This window comes from Amphichorda felina (assembly GCF_050947745.1).
Source record: "Amphichorda felina strain 45539 chromosome Unknown scaffold_3, whole genome shotgun sequence".
Taxonomy (NCBI): domain Eukaryota; kingdom Fungi; phylum Ascomycota; class Sordariomycetes; order Hypocreales; family Bionectriaceae; genus Amphichorda; species Amphichorda felina.
In genome coordinates, this window is record NW_028145047.1 from 1362427 (window position 1) to 1383829 (window position 21403).

The 21403-nt window shown below is 55.6% G+C and overlaps 7 protein-coding genes across 7 annotated transcripts; 5 read left to right on the plus strand and 2 right to left on the minus strand.

Moving 5' to 3' along the window:
- Positions 1-217: 217 nt before the first annotated feature.
- VPS36 (ESCRT-II subunit protein VPS36) lies at positions 218-4542 on the plus strand (the record flags this gene model as incomplete). The annotated part of the gene is made up of 6 exons (XM_083192572.1): positions 218-400; positions 576-783; positions 868-1202; positions 1293-1557; positions 2587-2632; positions 2682-4542. The coding sequence occupies 6 exons, from the start codon at positions 218-220 to the stop codon at positions 4540-4542; spliced, it is 2898 nt and encodes a 965-aa protein (XP_083051629.1).
- Positions 4543-6707: 2165 nt separating this feature from the next.
- On the minus strand, positions 6708-7045 carry ACO1O0_003114 (ATP19 family protein; the record flags this gene model as incomplete). The annotated part of the gene is made up of 3 exons (XM_083192573.1): positions 6708-6750; positions 6803-6933; positions 6992-7045. The coding sequence occupies 3 exons, from the start codon at positions 7043-7045 to the stop codon at positions 6708-6710; spliced, it is 228 nt and encodes a 75-aa protein (XP_083051630.1).
- Positions 7046-7465: 420 nt separating this feature from the next.
- Positions 7466-8395, plus strand: ACO1O0_003115 (mitochondrial 18 KDa protein-domain-containing protein; the record flags this gene model as incomplete). The annotated part of the gene is made up of 2 exons (XM_083192574.1): positions 7466-7674; positions 7729-8395. The coding sequence occupies 2 exons, from the start codon at positions 7466-7468 to the stop codon at positions 8393-8395; spliced, it is 876 nt and encodes a 291-aa protein (XP_083051631.1).
- Positions 8396-9061: 666 nt separating this feature from the next.
- ACO1O0_003116 (AN1-type zinc finger protein) lies at positions 9062-9991 on the plus strand (the record flags this gene model as incomplete). Its single annotated transcript, XM_083192575.1, has 1 exon — positions 9062-9991. The coding sequence occupies one exon, from the start codon at positions 9062-9064 to the stop codon at positions 9989-9991; it is 930 nt and encodes a 309-aa protein (XP_083051632.1).
- Positions 9992-10378: 387 nt separating this feature from the next.
- ACO1O0_003117 (Rad4 transglutaminase-like domain-containing protein) lies at positions 10379-13478 on the plus strand (the record flags this gene model as incomplete). The annotated part of the gene is made up of 2 exons (XM_083192576.1): positions 10379-12645; positions 12698-13478. 2 exons carry the CDS (start codon positions 10379-10381, stop codon positions 13476-13478), a joined length of 3048 nt encoding a protein of 1015 aa, XP_083051633.1.
- Positions 13479-15816: 2338 nt separating this feature from the next.
- On the plus strand, positions 15817-17422 carry ACO1O0_003118 (major facilitator superfamily domain-containing protein; the record flags this gene model as incomplete). The annotated part of the gene is made up of 5 exons (XM_083192577.1): positions 15817-16005; positions 16056-16256; positions 16313-16608; positions 16668-16914; positions 16985-17422. 5 exons carry the CDS (start codon positions 15817-15819, stop codon positions 17420-17422), a joined length of 1371 nt encoding a protein of 456 aa, XP_083051634.1.
- A 266-nt stretch (positions 17423-17688) lies between these two features.
- ACO1O0_003119 (fungal specific transcription factor domain-containing protein) lies at positions 17689-19813 on the minus strand (the record flags this gene model as incomplete). The annotated part of the gene is given in 5 exon segments (XM_083192578.1): positions 17689-18214; positions 18301-18544; positions 18631-18658; positions 18895-19794; positions 19808-19813. 5 exon segments carry the CDS (start codon positions 19811-19813, stop codon positions 17689-17691), a joined length of 1704 nt encoding a protein of 567 aa, XP_083051635.1.
- Between the last annotated feature and the right edge of the window lie 1590 nt (positions 19814-21403).

The window sequence follows — 21403 nt, forward strand, 5'->3', positions numbered from 1 at the left end:
CGCCGGAAATGCTCATGACCTCATACCTCAATGGTACCCAGCCGGTAGGCTCCTTTTCGGGCCCATAACGCATGTGCATCGAACAGTGTCATGTTGCCATGAATCGGTTGGTCTTATGCAGACATCCAGACTCCGGAAGAGCCCAATCTTTGTGTTTTCACCTCCTTTCAAAGTAATTTTTCCGTCCAACCAAGTTTGAATTGCAAAGTTTCCATCAATGGCAAAACCATCTCTCAACAAGCTTGTCCAGGTTCCGGCGTCTATGCAGGCATCCATCTCACGGACAAGAGCAACATACCGGAACCTAGGCAACTCGGGGCTGAGAGTCTCCAATCCCATCCTCGGAGGGCTGCACATCGGCAGTCCCAACTGGTTCCCATGGGTTCTCGAGGAAGAACAGGTTGGCCAACACCCACCGCCGAGCCCCTAAATACAGCCGTCTTCACTGTATCCTCTATCGGTTGACTGACATGGGCCCAGTCACTGCATCTCCTGAAAGCTGCTTATGATCGAGGTGTTAACACTGCACGTGGCCCCTAGAACCGTCAGAAGCACCACTACTAACTTCCTCCAAGTGGGACACAGCTAACGTGTACTCCAATGGCTTGTCAGAGAAGATCATTGGCAAGGCACTCGCCCTGTACAAGATTCCTCGAAGCAAGGTGGTGCTAATGACCAAATGTTACCGCGTCGTATGTGACCCGGAAGAGTATGATCCTGGCTCGGGAGTAACCATGCACCATGGCATGGCAGATCGAAGCAAAGACTATGTGAATCAATGGGGTGAGTTGAAGCTGAGAACACGCACACTTGAGTATTCGTATTTTGCGCCGGTGAGCTGACCATCCCCCCCCCTCTCCCCCCCAGGCCTCTCACGGCAGGCCATCTTCAACGCCGTCGAAGCGTCACTCGACCGTCTTAACACCAGCTATATCGACGTCTACCAGATCCATCGGTTCGATCCTACCGTCCCCCCGGAAGAGACTATGACCGCATTGCACGACCTAGTAAAAGCCGGCATGGTCCGCTACATTGGCGCAAGCTCCATGTGGACTCATCAGTTTGCCATGCTCCAGCACATAGCGGATAAGCACGGCCTTACAAAGTTTATCTCAATGCAGAATCACTATAACCTAGTCTATCGTGAGGAGGAGAGAGAGATGATCAAATACTGCAACATGACCGGTGTTGGTCTCATCCCGGTAGGCATCCATTCCCTCCAGTGTCTCCACCTCACAGGCCTTGAAAAGCAGATGACAATTGATCAGACTGACATTTTTTGCTATCTCAAGTGGGGGCCATTGGCTTCTGGTAGACTCGCGCGTAGTCCGAGGGATACGACTCAGTCTCTCAGAGCCTCTTACAGTTCCAATGGCTCTCTCTACGAGGGCGACGAGCGCAGTACCGGCGAGATTGTTTCGAGGGTCGAGGAGGTTGCGAAGGAGCGAGACTGGCCCATGAGCCATGTCAGTCTAGCTTGGTTGAATCGACGAGTTGTAGCCCCAATCATTGGCTTTAGCTCTGTTGAGCGGATGGAAGAGGCTCTCGCCGCTAGAGGTAAAGAGTTAAGCAAGGAAGAAGAGCACTACCTTGAAGAGCTATACCTTCCCCGAGCTATTCAGGGGCATTCATGAAGCATTGTTACATGTATTTTTGTTGTTAGTACTAGTAGGGGGCAAGTTACGAGATCCCAATATTATTAGAATATTACTAGTAGTACGGAGTATATCTATATGTACCTAAACATCCGATAACCCGGCCCCTGCTCGTTTGTGGAGATGTGCAGGGATATATTAGGAATATGCACAATATGGAGCCACTTATCAGAGTATCCATCTAATGTAACAAAAGGAGTTGAAATGATGATATTATGGAAGACTCTATTTGAATGTAAACAGTACCGTTAAGCCTGGAGGGTTTGGGATGGAAAGGATCATGGTGTCCTTGCAATAAAGACTGTTAGCTTCTGCCAGCGGAGCAATATAATTAAAAATCACAAAGGATTTAATAACAAAGAAATCAAAGTTTATTGTATTTTTTTTTTCCAATAAGCGCGAGTGCTTTGTACTATACGGATACCTAGTACCTAGTCGTCTAGTCGTAGCCAAGCATCCACGTCTCTAGGGTAGTCACCTGACTGAGGAGAATGCCCAGGTTGAGCAAAGGCAGCAAGGGCACTATTCCGGATTTGGATGAACGCCACGTCGCAGCCAAACCTATCATCTCGCAACGGGTAGTGACGTGACGACAGACAACGGTATCTCATCTCTGCTCTCTGATTGCCACGAGGCAGAGCGACGAAATTTTTGGACATTTTCCCATTCTGAAACCCCTATCGCAAAACAAATTACGGGAATAGGGCCTTCTTTATAGACTTTCATAAGGAAGCAATCTGGGTCCATCGCACTTGAACGTATCTCCAGGAGGAGCCGCGAGTACCCCCACTTCAAGTTGCCATCTCGAGTCCCTCCCTAGAAGTCTCGCACCCTATCCGCCCGACAACGCCCCATCCTCTCGTTCCGGCATGACGGATGTTTTTAAAACACATCGACCTGACAACTGCCCTGAGGCCCTCCTATCTTCCAGATGAGGTGCTACTCTTTGTCCAGGACAACGTCGGGCTCTATGAGGGGTAGGGGATGGAGGTTCATAGCGAGCGTGCAGTGCTAATACGCAGCCAGGAAATTCAAGCTCCCCAGTCAGCAAAATGGCCAGGTTTACTTAACTTCTCATCGCATATGCTATGTTGATAAAGCTGAGCCGCGCTCCCATTCGGTGGCTCTGGATTTGAAGGACGTGGACCGGTACGAGTTCTACGCCGGCTTCTTGAAATCCTCGGCCAAGATAACCATCTTCCCGAAGCCCCCGAAGCGCTCTTTAGGAAGGACTCATGTTTCTTCGAGCGCCGGCACTCCGCGCCGTAGTGGTTCAGCTGCCTCCCAGCGGCCAGAAGGCTCTCCCAGACCGCCGCCTGAGCCACCCTCTGTCACCACGGCCACTTGGGTTTGCACCATCTGCAGTTTCTCTAACCCCGTCCCATCCAACTTTGACCCGGCGGCTGCGAACGCCCATACGCCGCTACCACCATGCCTCGCCTGTGGAATCAAGCCGACCTTGGCGCATGTACTGAAAGCTGCCATCATAAATGCTAACAATCGCCCATCAGCTTCGCCCGCACCAGCCTTCAACTCTCCTCTAGCAGACAGGTCAAGACGGACAGACTCAAGACCTTTGTCTGACAACTTCAGCGACGCTGCCTTCTCAGACCGAACCTGGAGCCCTCAACTTAATTCAGAACAAAAGGGCGGCTCAGCCCCAAGTTTCCAGTGCCCTCGCTGCACCTTCTCGAATCATCCCTCTCTCCTATCTTGCGAAATATGCGGCGCGCCTCTTCTCTCGCAAACTGGCGCCGTGCCAGAACTGAGTCAACCTTCAGAAGCTATCCGAGCCCAATCTCCTGGCCCCGTGGTGGATAATCCAAGCAAAGCTGGCCAAGGTGGGATCGACGTCACTGAAAGTATCAAGCTCTCGTTTCGGGGGGGCGGGGAGAAGATATTCTACGAGAGACTCAAAGGTGCCATGACGCAGCGCAAATGGCTTCTTCAGAACGCGCCCCCAGCTCCCAAGGGCAGCCGGATGATGAGCCAGGGCGCCGAGCCTAGCTCCCCGGGAACCTCAAGCACTAGAAACAAGACGGCTGGAATTGCAGGCTTGGAGCAGCTGGGTCTTAATATGCGCAAGAACAATGAGATTATAATCGGCAGCGCTTTCGAAGATCTCGAGGCATTGATGGCGTCTGCTAAAGATGTCGTCGCCCTCGCGGAGAGACTGGCCCGCCAGAACAGCTCCGGTGGGGAGGGCATGTCGGTTGAGGAGAACGCGGTGCTCGCAGAATCAGCCCACCAGCTCGGACTCATCACTACAAAAGATATCGTCGGCGGCGGCAGCTCACAGTCACTGTATCTTTCTGAGCTAGCGAGGAACCTCGCCGAGTTCCTCACGGATGATTCCCGCGGTGTCCTCAAGAAAGCGGGTGGCATCATCACGCTGGTCGACCTGTGGGCCATGTTCAACCGCGCCCGAGGAGGTGTCGAGCTGGTAAGTCCGATGGACTTCGAGAAAGCTGCCTGCCTGTGGGAAAGCTTGAAGCTTCCAGTCCGTCTCAGGACATTCCGGAGCGGCGTCATGGTAGTCCAGGGCCTCGACCGTACCGACGAGGCAACCATCAAGACGCTCCTGGCCTGGTTACAGGATTTGCATGAGTTTCCTCCCGATCGCGAGGTGGCCTGGGACTGGCGGGAGTTTGGCCGCGGTGTCACTGCGCAGGAGACAGCTGAGCGATTCGGGTGGAGTCTCGGCGTTGCAGAAGAGGAACTGCTCATGGCCGAAGAACATGGGGCGGTTTGCCGAGAAGAAGGGTTGGAGGGCTTGAAGTTCTGGGTGAACTACATTGATACCGGAGATATCAAGCCACCGAAATCAAAGGCCCAGCAAGACCAAGATGAGGTGATGAAGGCCTTGAAAGCTAGTGGGCTTATTTAGCAGACAACATGGTCACGGAAGTTCATTCAATGAAAACATTATTGTTTGTATTACAAGCTTTAACATATATGCCTGCTTGTTAGGGTATTCGCAAATTCCGATCGCTTCCTGAAAAATCTTCCCACTCCCAATTACAAAATCCATACCAGTACCCCTTCGCGCGTATCATAACTTCATAAAAAAAAAGCCGGATTTTCTCATTAGACAACCACGTGTGTCGACATATGTTCAACGGCTTCCTTGATCGTTCGCAGCATGCGCTGGTTGACACAGAATGGGCATCTTATGGGCCTCTCATTAGGTGCCATAGGTCCTTCGGAATGGATAGGTGTGAGGGTCAGATCGTGACCCATCTCCTGCCCGGGTGTTGCATACCGGGGGTCCGACGAGGCACGTCCATTGGGACTGGTGATCATCCCTGGATGCGCCAGGCCAGCTCTCTCTGCACGCTCCCGTTCCTCTCGAACAGCAGCTGCCTGTTCTTCGGCGGCTTGCTCTTCCTGCTGAAGTTGCCGCAGGGCGTTCTGCAGGACTACTTCGGGGTCGTCATCGGCATACATTGTGTGCTCTGGTTGCGGAGGTGGGGTAGCAGGGGCGTCGGGGGGAGGGAGAGAGGGGACACCATCATGCGGCGTAGATAGTCGGCGAATAATCTCATCGCGGACAAGAGCACAAATGTTGAGGCTAGATTCCACGCCGACAACGCGAAGGATTTGCTCCTTGATGGCGGCTGGGCTCGTGTCTGGGGCGATTTCCATGAAGCGAGGTACGCAGTCGGCCAAGTAGTTGATATCCTCGGCGGGGTTTATTCCACCATCGCCATGTCGGCGCTGTCGCCTGACCAACAGGCCATAGCGCTTCTTGAAGCGATGGATCCAGCCCGGGGAGAACTCTGGCGGGGTTTCCTCCTTGTATCGCGGTAGTTGATTGAAGATGGACTTAGCCTTCTGGCCGAGCTCCTCGTTTGTTGGTTGTCTGCCCGTGTTCTGGACTTGCTGGTACCATCGCAAAACAAGCTTCTCCACATCAGGCCAGTTGCCAAAGCGCAGTCGCGACCCTGAGAGCTGTGGGTTGTCGTCGTCTAGTCGCGAGTATTTTGGCGACAGCGAATGGGAGACGGTCGACTGGCTAATCTGCTGGCCGTATTGGGAGTAGAACCACTCGATGCATGCTTTGTGGGAAGGGCGAACCGTCTGGCGGTTGGCCCACCGGCGAAGAGCGCGTCGTTGATCGAGTGTTAGGGAGTTGCGCTCCTTGGACGAGACTGATGCCGGAGCTGGTACGGATGGAATGTCGGTGGGTTCGGCGGCCACAAGGGCCGGGTCGGTAGTGGAATCGGCCATGCCCCCGTAGTGTAACCCGTCTCCTTTAAGGTGCTAGGTGGTGCGGCGCGAGACGTGCAATCGTTGTATCCGAAGCCTTGGGGATGGGGTTTCGATTAAAGGGAGAGGAGATCCTCACTGGAAAAAATGCGGGTGGCGGGGGTCCCTGCCCCAGTTGGAAGAGCCGCAATCACGTGACCCTCCTAGCTGATCCCGTCTTCTCCATTGTCAATACCAATGCCTCTGTGTGTTTATGAACATTACTATAACTATGATCATGAATTTTGATGAATCTATGTGTCGTGCCTGACGGTAGGGTCTACAGGTTTTCACTATGCTAATTCCGAGGGTCCTGACAAGTTACTCTACTAAATAGTCTTGATTTTCCCAATACGATGCGGTCATTCATGGGGCAATACGCTTCGGTACTAGGAGACAGCGACGGAGACGCAGGCATGCGCTTAGATTTCAGCTGCGTTGCTATAAATTCGCGCGCTGGTCAGTGAATTAAGTGCTGAAAGCGTCGTGCAATTGAGCTAGATTCCACACAGTCACGTTGGGCACAACCTCATTATGCCCATGCAGAGATTTGCGTCTAACAGCCGAACACACAGCAGGCAGCACAGCTTCCAATTCCAAGGCCCGTCGTAGATATCCAGAAGTTTCGAACACAGGATAGAGACTCGATGAGGGTTGTGGCGTCGGTGTCAAGGGCGGAAGGTCTGAGGTATTGTTCGTCGGTTCAGGAGAATGCTCGATTCATGAGGAAGCTGATGCTCCAATGCTTGCTATATGTACAATGCGTTGTACACTCCGCCCATACCCGTCTTCCACCAGGCCCATTTAGTGCTTCTTCTCAGAAGCATCCTGCTCCTCGAGGAACTTCCTATGTGGGGGTCAGTATAGGCCATCGTACCGGGGGAACCGAATTCGCGCACTTGATGAAGTCGGCCTCGTCGGAGCTGGAGGCATTGATCGGAGGGGTATTGTTGGCAGTAGCAGCCTTCTTGGGGCCAGAGGTGGCAGCGTAGATGCCGCCGAACAGGCCACCGAGGATGCCCATGGCAAGCTGTTCGCGAAGGTTAGCGATGAGGCTGCGACAGGTCCGGGTCTCGGGGGGAACCAACGTAGTGACCGCCAACCTGGCGACCAGCAATGGTGTAGTAAGCGACGCCAGCCATCTTGACCGAGTTGAGTTGTTGAAGGGAGTTGGTAGGGAGTGTGAGGGCAATCAATGGGTTGGTTGGAGGATTGACAGTGTTCGACTGTTGCCGAGATCTCAAATTCCGACCGGGGTTGCCTGGAAATAAAGGCCGACACGTTCCGGGTACTGTCGGGAATACTCCGGACTTATTGGCCCCCCATTGCTCGCTTTGCTGGCTGCGCACCGTTGAGTTGAGGTGGCTGACTGGAGGAGGTGCGGGTCGCCCCTCAAAGCTCCGACGTCACACCCAGATACGCGGGCCTTTTTCGCAACCAAGCTCGTCGGTTATCGCTGAGGCGCACGGAGTTTGAACTCTAAACCATTTGCGCATCTTGTCGCATCCATTCTTTTCCCCGACCTTGCACTTCTTCCAATTTCCTCAGCGAATTATTACACAATGCCTTGGTGGGGAAAATCATCCGACTCGAAAGAGTCCAAACCTGAACCGCAGCATTCAACCGAATCAGCGGAAGCCTCGGGAAGAGAACCATTGGACTCCGACAAGCTGCCGCCGCCCCCCAAGGCCAAAAAGCTGCCATCTGGACTCCAAAAGATCGTTGATAAGGCAGACAAAGACAGCTTTTTTGAAGATGTATCTGAGGGATAGTATGTTCATTCTTTAGCTACCACAACTCAGTACCTATGCTGACCGCGACCTAGTGGCCCCGATTCTACCGATACCAACTTTCGATATGCTGCCTATGCCACCAGGATCCGGACAATTATGCTGTCCGCCCACCGTTATGTTGCCTACACCTCCGATATAGGGGAATCTTTTCGACCAGTTGCCCATCCGAACATTGTCAGGGCTGCGTACGGAATCTCGTGGCTGTACATTTTGGGAGACGTCTCGCACGAAGGTTATCGGGCATACTGGCACAACAAGCGAATACTCAACCCCCAGCTGGAGCTCACGCCTCAGCAGGAAAAGGTCACAGGGCTACCAAGCGTTGCGACAGAGCTGAAGGAGCCGGGCGTCGTTTCTCCCCTGGAGGACTGGCGCACGGTGATGGTGCAGCGAGGTATCTTCCAGAGTTTGGCAAGCATGGGGCTGCCCGCTTTCACCATCCACAGTGTCGTGCGGTACTCCGGACGCGCCATGAAAGATGTCAAGAACAAGACCCTGCGCACATGGGGACCCATCGGGCTAGGCCTGGCCGTGGTCCCATTCCTCCCAGCTCTATTTGATGAGCCAGTGGAAAATGCCGTAGAGTGGATGTTCCATAAGGGCTTCGAGGCGTATGGTGGGAAAGCATACGTTGGAACTTCCCCCACCACTGGACGGGAGGAATTACTAAACAAGAAACCCAAAGAGAAGGAACTGTGAGTCGGGACGTGTATATGTGCACTATTTGTAGATTCGTTGGCGTTTGGCGTGCGGACTCGTTTATCCACTCTAGTTGATACAAGATCATTTCTTCTCTAGACTTCTAGACTAGAGAGACATGCATGATGGGAACAAGATATCTTGAGCTTATACTTGATCATGAGTGACTACCCGACTATTAGTAGTATGATGGCATGTATATTACTTATTGTGAAAAGATGAAAGCAAGCAATAGGAAGGTAGTTGGAATCGAGATCGTTACCACCCGGGTAGCTTCACTCGTGGTGAGTTCCCCTCATCCGAACATGGCCAATGCCAAGGTCTCTGCCGCGCGGTCATGGAGCCTAATGCACTTGGATGCTTGCAAAAATATAGTTCCCATATGAAGGATAAGGATTGTATTTGCTTGTAAATACGGCTCCCCGCACCTACCAAGACTATCTCTGGAGGTCGTCATTGCGCAGGTGGGCTTTTTTTTTTGGTGTCGCGCCGCCCGTTTGAGCTCTCGCCTAGTACGCCACCCAGAGGCTTCCAGACGCTTCGCCGACGCTGTCAGTCATCAACGCGACGTCGCGGCCACGCTTCGCTTCGATTACGCAGCACCGTAGCCTGCGCTGTGGCGCGATTACGCTGATAAAACCGTTCCGACTCCCTCCGCCGTTCAAGATGGCGTCCTCATCGAACCCAAACGCTGACGAGGCGAGCTACGTCGAGATGCACGACAGATACGACGCTTCCCTGGTGGGGAAGCACTGCGAGTACGAGTACTGCAATCAGCTCGACTTCCTACCGTTCCTATGCCAGTCCTGCAAGAAGACATTCTGCCTCGACCACCGCACCGAATCATCACACAAATGCGCGGATGCTGGGGCGTGGGCGGAGCGGAGGCGGCTTGCGCAGCTGGCCCAGCCGTCCATCGGTGCGGGCAGGACGCTGAGGGACAAGGTCTCGGAGAAGCCATGCGCATCGTCGACCTGCAAGACGGTAGTTGGAACATCTCTCGTCCCCGGGGTACACTGTCCGACGTGTAACCGCGACTACTGCTTGAAGCACCGCTTAAAGGAGGACCACGACTGCAAGAATCTCATTCCGATCGGTGGCAGGCCAGCACAGGATATTGTCAGCCAGAAGACCAAGTCGGCTCTCGACCGCCTGAGAGCATGGGGGACAAGCAAGAAGGAACAGGCCGGCAGGGTATTACCAAAGCCTAAGCCCAGTACCGCGACTGCGAGAATTATTGCCGTCAATAATCTCAAAAAGACGGCCAAGGGGGATGCAAAGGTACCCATGGAGAAGCGGGTCTATCTTTACGTCGAGGCGGAGGCAGAGACGGCAAAGGCCAAGTTTCCCAAGGGCGAGTTCTTCTTCTCCCGGGACTGGGTGGTCGGCCGGGTTTTGGATGCAGCAGCCAAGGGCCTCCAGGTGCAAAATGTCAACAACCAGAGCGCCGATGAGAGAGACAAGCTGCGAGTATTCCACGTTGAGGGAGGTCGTCTGTTGGAGTATAACGAGAAGGTTGGTACGGCGTTACAGAGCGGAAACACCGTCGTCCTACTCAGAGGCGTCGGGCCACCTCCGGACCTGATAACCCCATAAGAGCATGTCCGCCGGGTACATGTATATATCGATATCACCAAGCATTATAGGCGTTGAGCGTTGATGGGGGTAGGGAGATACCAAAGCATGGAACGTTGTTTGGATACCTTGAGAAGGGGAGGGTTAAGAAGCCTGCGATTGCGGCTCCATGAAAACTATCCGTATATGACAATGAAATAAGCTATGAATAATCGTTTGCCTCTTGCGCTAGAAGTTTTAAAGAATGCGTTCGTGTACGTATCAGGTATTTGATTGTGTCACGTGCTTTCGTGGTGGTCGCGCGTATCAATGACGGGATTGAAGTCTCGAGGCGGTCTCATTTTAGCACGCTCACCAGACACTTGAGACCATCCACAACAATGCGCGGTGACTCATTTTTCGAGCACAATGCCGCCTCTCGTTCCGCGCAAGCGGCTGCGCGAGTCGCCGACCAAAGATGAGGCCGCCAAGAAGGACGGTGCAAAACAACAGACTCCCGGATCTGCGTCGAACCGGCGCAAGGCGACGCTGTACGACGATCTCGATGCAACGGCAACGCCACAGTCGTCGTCGCTGTTGCACGGCTTGGGCGCAGATGAGGACTCGAGCTCATTGAGCTCACTTTCAGATGAAGATTTTGAGGATGTTCCTCCTCCGAAGCGCCAAAAAGCTGGGGAATCCGCTGATGGTGATGATGATAATGATGATGATGATGACGACGATATGGAGTTCGAGGATGTGGCCGCCCCACATGTGCCTGTCCTCGACGCCCCCGTCACCTCTGGCGATTTGGAACTCACTCTGAACCGGGACACCCGAATATCGCTTACGAATGAGTATGGCGATAAGAAGGGCGCAACAAAGCGTGAAAAGCAGGTGCGCAACGCAACACACAAGTTGCACGTTCTGTTGCTTCTCTGGCACAATGCTGTGCGCAACTCCTGGCTTTGTGATATGGAGGTCCAGGCGACCATGATATCTCATCTACCTCCGAGATTATGGGAAGAGGTCGACAGGTGGAAGCGAAGCAGCGGGTTAGTCAAGGATCTTCCACCAGAACCGATGCCAAAAGGCAAGGGAAAGGCCAAGGCCAAGGCGACAGGGAAGGGCAAAGCCTCTACCAAGGAAAAATCCCGGGATTGGGGCTCTGCAGCAGACAAGCTGGAGAGCGGCGCTGTGGACATGAGCCATGGCGACCCTCTCTTCCGCCTCATGCAATCGCTCTCCTCGTGGTGGAAACAACGTTTCAAGATTACAGCGCCTGGTCTTCGAAAGCGGGGCTATATGCCGCTTGAGCGCCTTGACCGATTAACGAAAGCACATGAGAGCCATGAGCATGACCCCGAACTCTTTGGTGAGAAGTTAACGCGTCTCGAGGACTTGAGAAAATGCGCTCGGAATTGCCGTGGTAGCCGTGACGTTGGGTCTCAGCTGTTTATAGCGCTGCTCCGAGGGCTTGGTATGGAAGCTCGAATGGTGGTCAGCCTGCAGACCTTAGGATTTGGATGGAACAAACTGGAGGATGCGGAGCCAGAAACCAAGAAAGAACTGGAAAAGACTTTGGCCAAGCCTAAGGCATCACCGACTAAAAAAGACGGAGATGTTCATTCGAAACCAAAGCCACAATCGAAGCAGGGGATAAGCTCCGTGATGCTTAGTTCGCCATCCTCAACGCGCAAGGCTAACCGGTCGGACCCTATAATTGTGGATGACTCTGATGAACTGGATCTGGAATACAAGGACACAGATGACGAGTCAATCGTCGAGCTTGAAGTTGTCCCCAAGAGGCCTCGACTGCCCGGCAAAAAGTTCGACTCTGATCTGGAGTACCCGCACTATTGGACCGAAGTATTATCGCCAGTCACTCAGAAATACCTGCCCGTCGACCCCATCGTCAAGGGCATCGTTGCTACAAACAGGGAGCTGATTGAATCGCTGGAGCCGCGTGGTTCCAAGGCAGACAAGGCCCGGCAGGTGATGGCCTACATTGTGGGGTACTCGCCGGATGGCACTGCCAAAGATGTCACTGTGAGATATCTTAAGCGTCAAATTGTTCCCGGCCGAACAAAGGGTTCACGCATGCCTGTCGCGAAGGTACCCGTGTATAATCGGCACGGCAAGGTCAAACGATACGAGCTATTCGATTGGTTCAAAAGGGCCATGTCCGGGTACCGACGAGGAAGCCAGAAGACACCAGTTACAGAAGTTGATCACCTGGAAGACTCTACTGATCTTAAACCGGCCGAGCCGGAGAAGAAGCAGATAAAGGAAGGAGCAGAAACTCTACAATACTACAAGCAGTCTAAAGAGTTTGTCCTGGAGAGGCACTTGAAGCGGGAAGAAGCTCTGAAGCCAGGGGCCAACCCAGTCAAGAAATTCAAGAACAAGGGGAAGGGAGGCAAAGTGGAAGAAGAGGACGTGTATCTGCGAGCCGACGTACTCAACGTCAAGAGTGCCGAGACTTGGCACAAACAGGGAAGAGCACCCCTGGATGGCGAACAGCCGTTGAAACGTGTCCCCTATCGAGCCGCCACCTTGAACCGACGAAGAGAGATCATGGAGGCCGAGGCGGCGACTGGTGAGAAAGTGCTGCAAGGACTCTACAGTTTCGACCAGACCGACTGGATCATCCCTCCGCCCATCAAAGACGGCATCATTCCCAAGAACGAATATGGGTACGTCTCAAGACCTGCAGGTTAATGGCTATCGGGGCTAACGCATTAGTAGGAATATCGACTTGTTTGCGGAGCACATGTGCCCCGAAGGGGCTGCGCACGTCCCCTTTCGCGGCGCGGTGAAGGTCTGCAAGCGACTGCAAATCGACTATGCAGAGGCGGTTGTCGACTTTGAGTTTGGGCACCGCATGGCGGTCCCTGTGATCCAGGGGGTCGTGATTGCAGAGGAGCATCACGACAAGGTGATGGAGGAGCTGCAGAAGGACGAGGCAGAGCGCATCCGGAAAGAAGACGAGAAGCGTAGAAAGGCAGCGCTGGGCAAGTGGAGAAAGTTCCTCATGGGCATGCGCATCGTCGAGAGGATCCGCCAAGACTATGGGGAGATCGACGAGAAAGTTCCGGTCTTTGGGCACAGCAGGGGTGGCGTCCCGGGGAACGCTTTGTTGAGGCCGCCCGACGAGGACGAGCACATGGGCGGAGGGTTCCTTCCGGAGGGATACGAGGAGGACGAGGGCGAAGAGGACGCTCCGGCTCACCACACCTCGAGCTTCTTCCCAACGACTGCTGGAGAGGATGGTGGGGCGGAGGATGACGGCTTGGTCATGGAAGACCAGCGCCAGGAGGAGCCTGTGCAAGATGTGTCGGAGCCACCAGAGGAGCCGGAGGAGCCTCCACAGTCCTCAAAAAGGGGAAAGAGAACCCGAGCCGCGGTGAAGAAAGGCCCACCCGCACAGAGAAGGTCGACTAGGTGCAGAAGAAGAAGGGTGGTTTCAGAGGATGAAGAAGACGAGGGTGAGAATAGCTGGGAGAGAGACTCAGAAGACGATGAATGAGGGCCAGTGGAGGCCGTTGGCTGCTATGGGAAGCCCGGAATCCGTCGAGGAATGCTTCCCCAAGAGGTGAGACACGAGAGGGTGGGGTTGGCATGTGGGAATTGCATATTATTACATCAAGCAAGTGGGAGGCCGCATGTACGAATATACCGCACCAAGGGTGCTTTCAGCTGATGAGTGAGGAATCTGACCGTGTGACGGGAATCTATACTAGCTAGCTGGTGACGAAGCTGTTGGTCTCTAGTTGGCCGTGTCGGCGGACTCGAGCCGGCAAGACGGTTGGCGTTTTGTCGGCACCAAGATGAGTAGCATTATATATCTGACGCTTGTCTGTACAAGAACAATAATTTAGAAATATCGAACGCGCAGTAGACATGGTATTCAGCAGTTGCTATACAGTATAGCTAATATGATGCTTCGGATAACCTTTTCGGGAGTTGCGTCTATAGGCCAGTGCGAGAGCTAGGCTAGGGCTGTCGATTGTTGGAGATTGATTTAAGTGGGATGCCAAGTTTCTCGACGAGGACTAGAAGGCCGCCAAGGAGCTTGCCGTTGCCGCGCAAGGGGGCGCAGTGCATTACACGGCGGACCCTGAGGGCAGAGGGCGAGGGTAGCTGCTTATTAGGTACCTACGTACACCCGAGTACTACCAGTAGCACCGTGATGATACCATCGTCTGGAGACGGCATGGACATATGAGACAACAGCGGGAGACCCAGTGAATAAGCACGGAGTGAGGCTGGGGGGATTTGGAAAAAATAATGCGGGATGATCTGGGGTCTGGAACAGAGGGCGGAGGCAGAGTCGATGGATCATATTATGGGCATGGCACAACGTGGGGCCGTTTCGTTGGGGGAGACAATAGCGGAGCAGCTAGAAATGTCGATGCGACGGAGGAGAAGGACGGGATGGCGGCTCAGAAGGTTAGCGGAGAAGAGAGGATGGAATCAGGAACGATGAAGTGCCCCAGGTATGACGCACAGATCACGACAACGACAATGGTGAGCCCATAGTCAAGTTCTAAACTTGCAACCCCTAGATCTGACGACCGGTGCGGGGGAAGCAGAAGGATGGTGGGCTTCTTCTCAACGTCATGGCCTTGGCCACGCAAGAAATGCAGACACGGAACAGGAGGCTGCTTGGGCGCAGGGGCCAGAGGGGAAGGTCATGGCGAACAAGGGAACAGACAAGGCGGGTAGACATCGTACATGCGGGCTCCCCGCACGAATGGGAGCATCATGGGTTGACGAGATGGTATTTGAGTGGCTGGATGACCCAAGCGCGGTGGATTTGGGGATAGACGGGGAATGGAATGGTGAGAAAGGGGGAGGAGGGAGAGGAGGAGGGGAGGAGGAGGAGGAGGAGGAGGGGGAGAGGGGATCTGCCAAGCGTCAAGAGGGATTTAACTAGGTAGTATTATTGGCGTCTCCAACCCAGAGAATGGGGAGTCCAGATTCCAGAACGACTCGAAATCCACCAAACAAGGTTAAAAGTAGAGTTATCTCGACGACCCTTTGGTGGGCGCCTGTGCGCAGAGCTAGAGCCAACACCGTCAAGCGTGTTTCTTGGCGCAGCGACGATCCTGACTCCCCGAGTCTCCCAAGTTGGAACATTCCCTGCCGCCGTACTGCTATCATCTATGCTGTCTTTTCATCCATCCTGCACTGCCAGCACAACAGGCACCTGGCATTCGCTACTGTGCTCGGGTGGGTGCCAGGTGCCAAGGAACAGACAACCCCCAGTCCCATCTCTGCATACTATGTACCTCTTCGCCAGACGAGCATAGGGCAATATTGAACCGAGTCTATGTATCTAGTGGAGGGCAACCAGGACTCGGGAGGTGTCGTCAACTGCCAAACAGAACCCCTCAGAACATGGGGTTCATCGCCAGCCTGCTCGCCCGCTCCCACCATTCTTCAAATCCTCCGAATAAACAGCCGAAGATGATGTGCGGCATACCGCTGGGCCAAACCCTGGAAGAAGGGTTGCCCAGATGTCCATGTTGCGTTCTCGGTAGCCAGTCTCTTCGCTGCTTATCCGTACAGTTACTCCAGACAGTAGTAGGCTCCACGTCTCCGACATTCCCCAGAGAACAGGGATAATCCCCATAGTAAAGCTGATCTGAGCTGGTGGAAACCCAGGTGGAGGGGCCTCTTTTTGCGGAGGTGGGCATACATGATCAGGACTATAAGAACCCACTCGAGTCGTTGTCCGAGTCCGTCTCCATCGACTCTTCCCAGTGCCACCCCAGACTCCCCCGGGCGACACTCGTCTCGATCCTGTCCCTTCCTTCCCTTGTCTATCCTTTTCTCCTGGGCGGGAGCATCTAGTTGAAGTCATGGCGGCCGTCACCACCACCACAGACAATGAACTCCGCCTGCAGCGCACCAAGAGCACGGATGATGCCTTTGCCGAGACGGTGGAGAAGCCCATTCCCCAGGTCGGCAAGATTGACTACTCCGGTGCCCACGAGAAGACAGACCCCAAGGAGATTGCCCTCGTCAGGAAGCTGGACAGGTGGATCATGGTATGAGATCCCCCATAGACCACTAGGCCCAAGTGACTGACATGTTGCAGCCCATGCTGTGGAGCATGTACTGGCTCAACTACCTGGACCGCAACGCCATCGCGCTGGCCCGCATCAACACACTCGAGGATGACCTCAAGCTCAAGGGCTCGCAGTACCAGACGTGCGTCTCTATCCTGTTTGTGGGCTACGTGCTGGGCCAGGTGCCGTCCAACATGTTCCTCACTCGCACCAGACCGAGTCGCTACATGGTGAGATCCGCCCCCTACTTGGGGATGATATCAAGTTATGCCAACTATTTATCTAGGGCATCATGATGATGCTGTGGGCGATCGTGTCAGCCCTTACGGCTGTGTCCTCCAACTATATTGGGCTCCTCCTCACACGCTTCTTCCTCGGTGTCACTGAGGCGCCCTTCTACCCCGGTGCCGTCTACACCCTCTCCCTCTTCTACACCAGAAAGGAGGTTGCCACCCGCATTGCCATCCTCTACACGGGCAACATCCTGGCCACGGCCTTTGCCGGTCTCATCGCCGCTGGCATCTTCCACGGCATGGACGGAGCAGCTGGGTTGGCCGGCTGGCAATGGCTCTTCATCCTCCAGTACGTGCCCTCCACTCCCCACCGCGACTCATGCATGGAACTGACACACGGGTACTTAGGGGCGTCGTGACGTTCGTCATCGCCCTGGCCGGATACTTTATCCTCCCCGACACGCCCCGCACCACCCGGTGGCTCACCCAGGACGAGCGCGATCTGGCCTACAACCGCATCGAGCTCGACACGACCGAGAACACGGGCGAGACCAGCACCATGGCCGGCCTCAAGCAGGCTGCGAGGGACCCGCTGGTCTGGATCTTTGCCGGGATGGCGCACATGCACCTGGCGGCCAACGGCTTCAAGAACTTTGTGCGTCCCCCCCCCCTCTCTCCACTTTTCTACATCCCTTTCAGCCCGCCCTCTAACATGACCCCCCCAGTTCCCCACCGTGGTCCAGACGCTCGGCTTTGGCGAGACGGTCACCCTGGTGCTGACCTGCCCGCCGTACCTCATCGCCGGCGTGTCGACCATCCTCGTGTCGTGGATGTCGGGCAAGTTCAACGAGCGCACGTGGCACATCACAGCCTCCAAGGCCGTGGCCATCGTGGGGTTCGTGTCGGCGGGCGCGACGCTCAACACGGCCGGGCGGTACGTGAGCATGGTGGTCTTCACCATCGGCACCTACGCGGTCAACTCGCTCATCCTGGGGTGGTGCAGCAGCGTGTGCGGGCAGACCAAGGAGAAGAAGGCCGTGGCCATCGGCATCGTCACCATGGTCATGAACATCTCCTTCATCTGGACGCCCTACCTGTACCCGCAGAGCGACGGGCCGCGCTACCTTATGGCCATGCGTCTAGACTCTAGAGGTGGGCCATGAGGTAGCATGAGGCATGTAGCATAACGCAAAGTATTGTAAGGGGCTTATAAGGCCACCAATCAAATAACATGGAACATGATGTTGAAGTCAAGTTACACCGAGTCCATGACCCCCATGAACTCGTAAGCCCGTGACATCGTGACTACATGTTGGATTGCCACTCGATCTGAATCATAACCACCACAGCCATTCCCCTGAATAGCCCCAACACCCCCTGGCATACCACAAGGGGGAGGTTCACACAGCCCTCCCCCCATCTCCTATTGTCATCGCCTCGGCTCCTCGTGCGCCCGGAGCCCCTCCAACTGCTCCTTCACCATGCGTGCAACGGGAAACAAATCCCCCATGGCTGCCAGCTGGCCCACGATCTGCCCCACCGGCGACGCCAGCCCGTCCTGGCCATGGCTGCTACTAATACTCGCTCTCGCCACGGGGGCCGCCCCGGAGAAGCTCCCGCGGGTCGACCCGCTGCTCGCGCTGGTAGCAGACGACCTCACAGGCAGCGAGGGCGTGCTGGTGGCAGAGACAGGGACACTCGCGCTACTACTGCTAGCCCCAGTGTCCAGCTTGACGGCGGCAGCGGCGTCGGCGGTGACGCTCGCCACGTAGACGAACAGCGGGACGAAGCAGGGCGCGACGCGCGGCAGGATCTGCCCGTTGTACGAGGCCGACAGCATCATGACGGTCTGGGACGCCTCGAGGCAGATATCCTGCGGGTCGATGTTGGACTCGGTCGCGCGGACGTGGCAGAACGGTCGGAAGAGGGCCATGAGGCAGAAGTGGTAGAGGAGGCTTTGATATATCAAAAAGATGTTAGCATGATGCTCTTCGAGGGGGAGTCTGCGCGCCCTGTTCGCATCGCGGGGGGAGAGGAGTACTGCGTAAAGTGCACCGCGGGGCGGCTGTTTTCCTCGTCCTGCGAGCTGCGCAGGACCGACTCGTACAGCGAGAGGCACTCGGCGTAGGTATCCCTCAACGCCCGTGGAAGAGCGTCGTCACCGCCGTCCGAGGGCCATGGGTTCGATTGTGCAACGTAGACGGCGTACGTCAGCTGGGCGCAGAGGGCGGGGAGAGGCTTGATATATCGTGTTAACAGGTCGGTTGCCTCCTGGGAGGCCAGCGCTGGAGAGACGGTACACATAAGACTCTCATTGCCATGTTGTGGTATCCCATCGAGGGGTGGAGGGGAGAGTTGGTTTCGTGCTTACTTTGTTCCAGGGACGAGTCCTTCTTGTCCTGGAGGAGGTCAGATAGTCGGGTCGTGGGGACTTGTAGTTGTTGGGGTACTCGGCAGCTTGCCAGACAACGGACAAGCATCCGGAGGACCCTTGGGGCACGAGTTAGCCGGCAGGCGAGGCACACGGGGTTGCTTGAGGTATATACCGAGCCAGAGTTATGATCCCCAGCAGGACGGCGTCCGTGTTAGCCGATCCCGTCGGCTTCGCCCATCCTCCGCCGTCCTCCCCCCGAACCGCGTTGATTCTCCCGACGGCTTTTTCGGCGAGTTCCACGGCCTCCGTCTCCCTTCCGGCGCCCAGCTCATGCAAGGCAAGCAGACCCAAAGCCTGGGCATCCGGGACGGCGAACCGCGTCGACGCCATCCTGCCCAGGGCCGACTTGGACTCGTCAAAGAGCCGGTCGCCCAGGTTGACCAGGAAAGAATAAGCCGCGTCGTACCCGGCAACGGCCCGGCAGGCTTGGCACAGCACGGCCCGGACCAGAGCCGGCGAGCAGCACTCGTCGCCGCCGCCCAAGAAGTCGTGCATGAAGGCATCGCGGTCGACGCTGAGGAAGGCCATGTACTGGCCCCCCTCGAAGAAGACGCTCAGGAGGCGCCGCAGCTGCTGGGCCGTCAGTCCGGAGACGCCCCAGGTGCGCAGGGCCATCTCGAGGGCCGCCGCGTCGTGGTCGTGGTGCGTGTTCCCGCCTCTTGCGGCGCCCTGCGTGCTCCGGGCATCGCTTTCGGGCGTGAGGTCGGCGGTCGAGGGGCTCGCCTTCATCTTTTCATCGCGCCGGGACGACTCAGCGGGTTCGCGGACTTGGGCACGTCGTGCGTTTTGTGCATCTAGGACGTCTTGGTCGAAGTCTTTCTGCTGTGGCATGTTTGGGGAGACATTTCTGGACTCATCAGTGCTTGAACCCGCGAGTTTCCCCTGCGCGGAGTCCTCTTGTGGCAGGCTTGCCATCAGTCTCGAGGCGATTTGATCGAGGGAGTCGCGGCGCCACAGAGCCTGCAGGGTCGTCTCGGCATGCTCCGGGGTTGCGAGAGCTTTAAAGACGAGGTCAATCCTCTTCTGCCGGCTCTGCAGCTCCTCAACGGTTCGACGGAGATCATCCTTGGAGTCTCGTTGCCGCTCTTCGAAGAAGCAGTCCTTTTTTCGATACACACATCGTTGGCAGGGTTGCTTGCCGTCGCACTAAGAGGGGTTTCAAAGACCCGACATTAGTGTCTTCCAACTTTTCGGGGTTGCCGTGGCTGTTGTTCTTTGGTAACTCTTTAGGCGTGGCGACCGTTGTGGACAAGGTTTTCTATGGGCTTGGGGGACTTCGGGATCAGGGAGAGAGAAAGAGAGAGGGAGTTTTCTTACCCGTGCACGTCTCTGGCGGCATTGCATACATGCCTCGTAGTAGGTGGGTTTTGTTTGGTCCATGGTACGAGTACGGGATCTTGGGACGGGGGAGGGCTGTGCCAAGCAGGAGGAAGGCGACTAGGCATAGCTCACGGCCGAGTAACTTGTTCGAGAAGAGGGCTTAGATGATCTCGTCCCGACGAGGGCTACCTGTAGGCTGTAGATGGGGCCCGACAAGTCTGCTCTGTAACGCATGGCCCACCAATGAAGGCCTCGCGGTGCAGACTCCGGCAGAGGTATCTCTCTAACAAGGACGTGGGGAGACGTCGAAAGCGATTGGGTACGAGGCATAGGCAAAGTATACATGTTGGTGGCAAGCATCTCGATTCTGCCCAAGCAGGCGGCACATCCCCCCATTGCGACAGGGCGGTTCTCGGTTGCTTCAAGGCAACATGTTTCTATTCTCGGGACTCGCTACAAGTCTACTCGTACAGGCATCAACCTCTCGGCGGGTCGACGGATGCAGCAGGAATCACGAATCCAATATGTTCGGACGGGGATGGGGGACCACACAAGCATGGACAGGCAGCTTTGAGCAGAACATGGTATATCCCGCCCAAAGGCAACACCCCAGAAATGGGCAGACCGGGTCACGGGTGAATGTATGCTCAACAACGAATCCCAGTTCTCTAGTTCCCTGCTCCTGGGCGGCTTTGCTCCGTCAAGTTGAGAGAAGGGCGAAAAGGGGTTCGCTCGTCGGGCCGTGGCCAAGGAGGTCGAAGGGATGGATTGTGGCTGGGAACACATGGCCGTGGACGACAACTCGCGGATTTCGCACAATAGCGGACGGACGGGACGAAAGAGAAGAGTCGGAGGAGGAGACGAGAAGGACAATACTCTTTGGGACGAGGACACTAGTGCGTGCTCTTGATGCGATTGGGGGGTGACACCAGTTGGATGCGCCCTGGAAGGCAGGTCGCCTCATCTCCACAGCGGGTTGTGGGCGGTATGATGAAGGGGTCTAGGGGCTCCAAAGATTCCTGGGCTCGTCTGTGATTGGGTTCCAATGCTTTTTTTTTCGGCAACTGTCATTTGTTGTCATGCGGCGTCTCCGTGGAGCGTTGTTGGTCGGGTAAATGCTGCGCGCTCTCGAGCCCCGTAGTTGGTTGACCGCATAATGTAACAACATGTTGATCGGCCGTGTGTATGTACCAGGACACTCCGGACGTGCCAGACTTTGTTTCAAGGACTCGACTTGCCCGGTACGCCGTATGATGCCAAGTCCCAGCCACTTGGAGAAGCAGCAAACCGCCCCAACGACCAACATGCGCCGGATTCGGAATGGGTCCCCCCCCCCCCCCCCTAAGTTAGCCTTACCAAAGTTGGCGGTTACCAATCTCCTCGCGTGCTG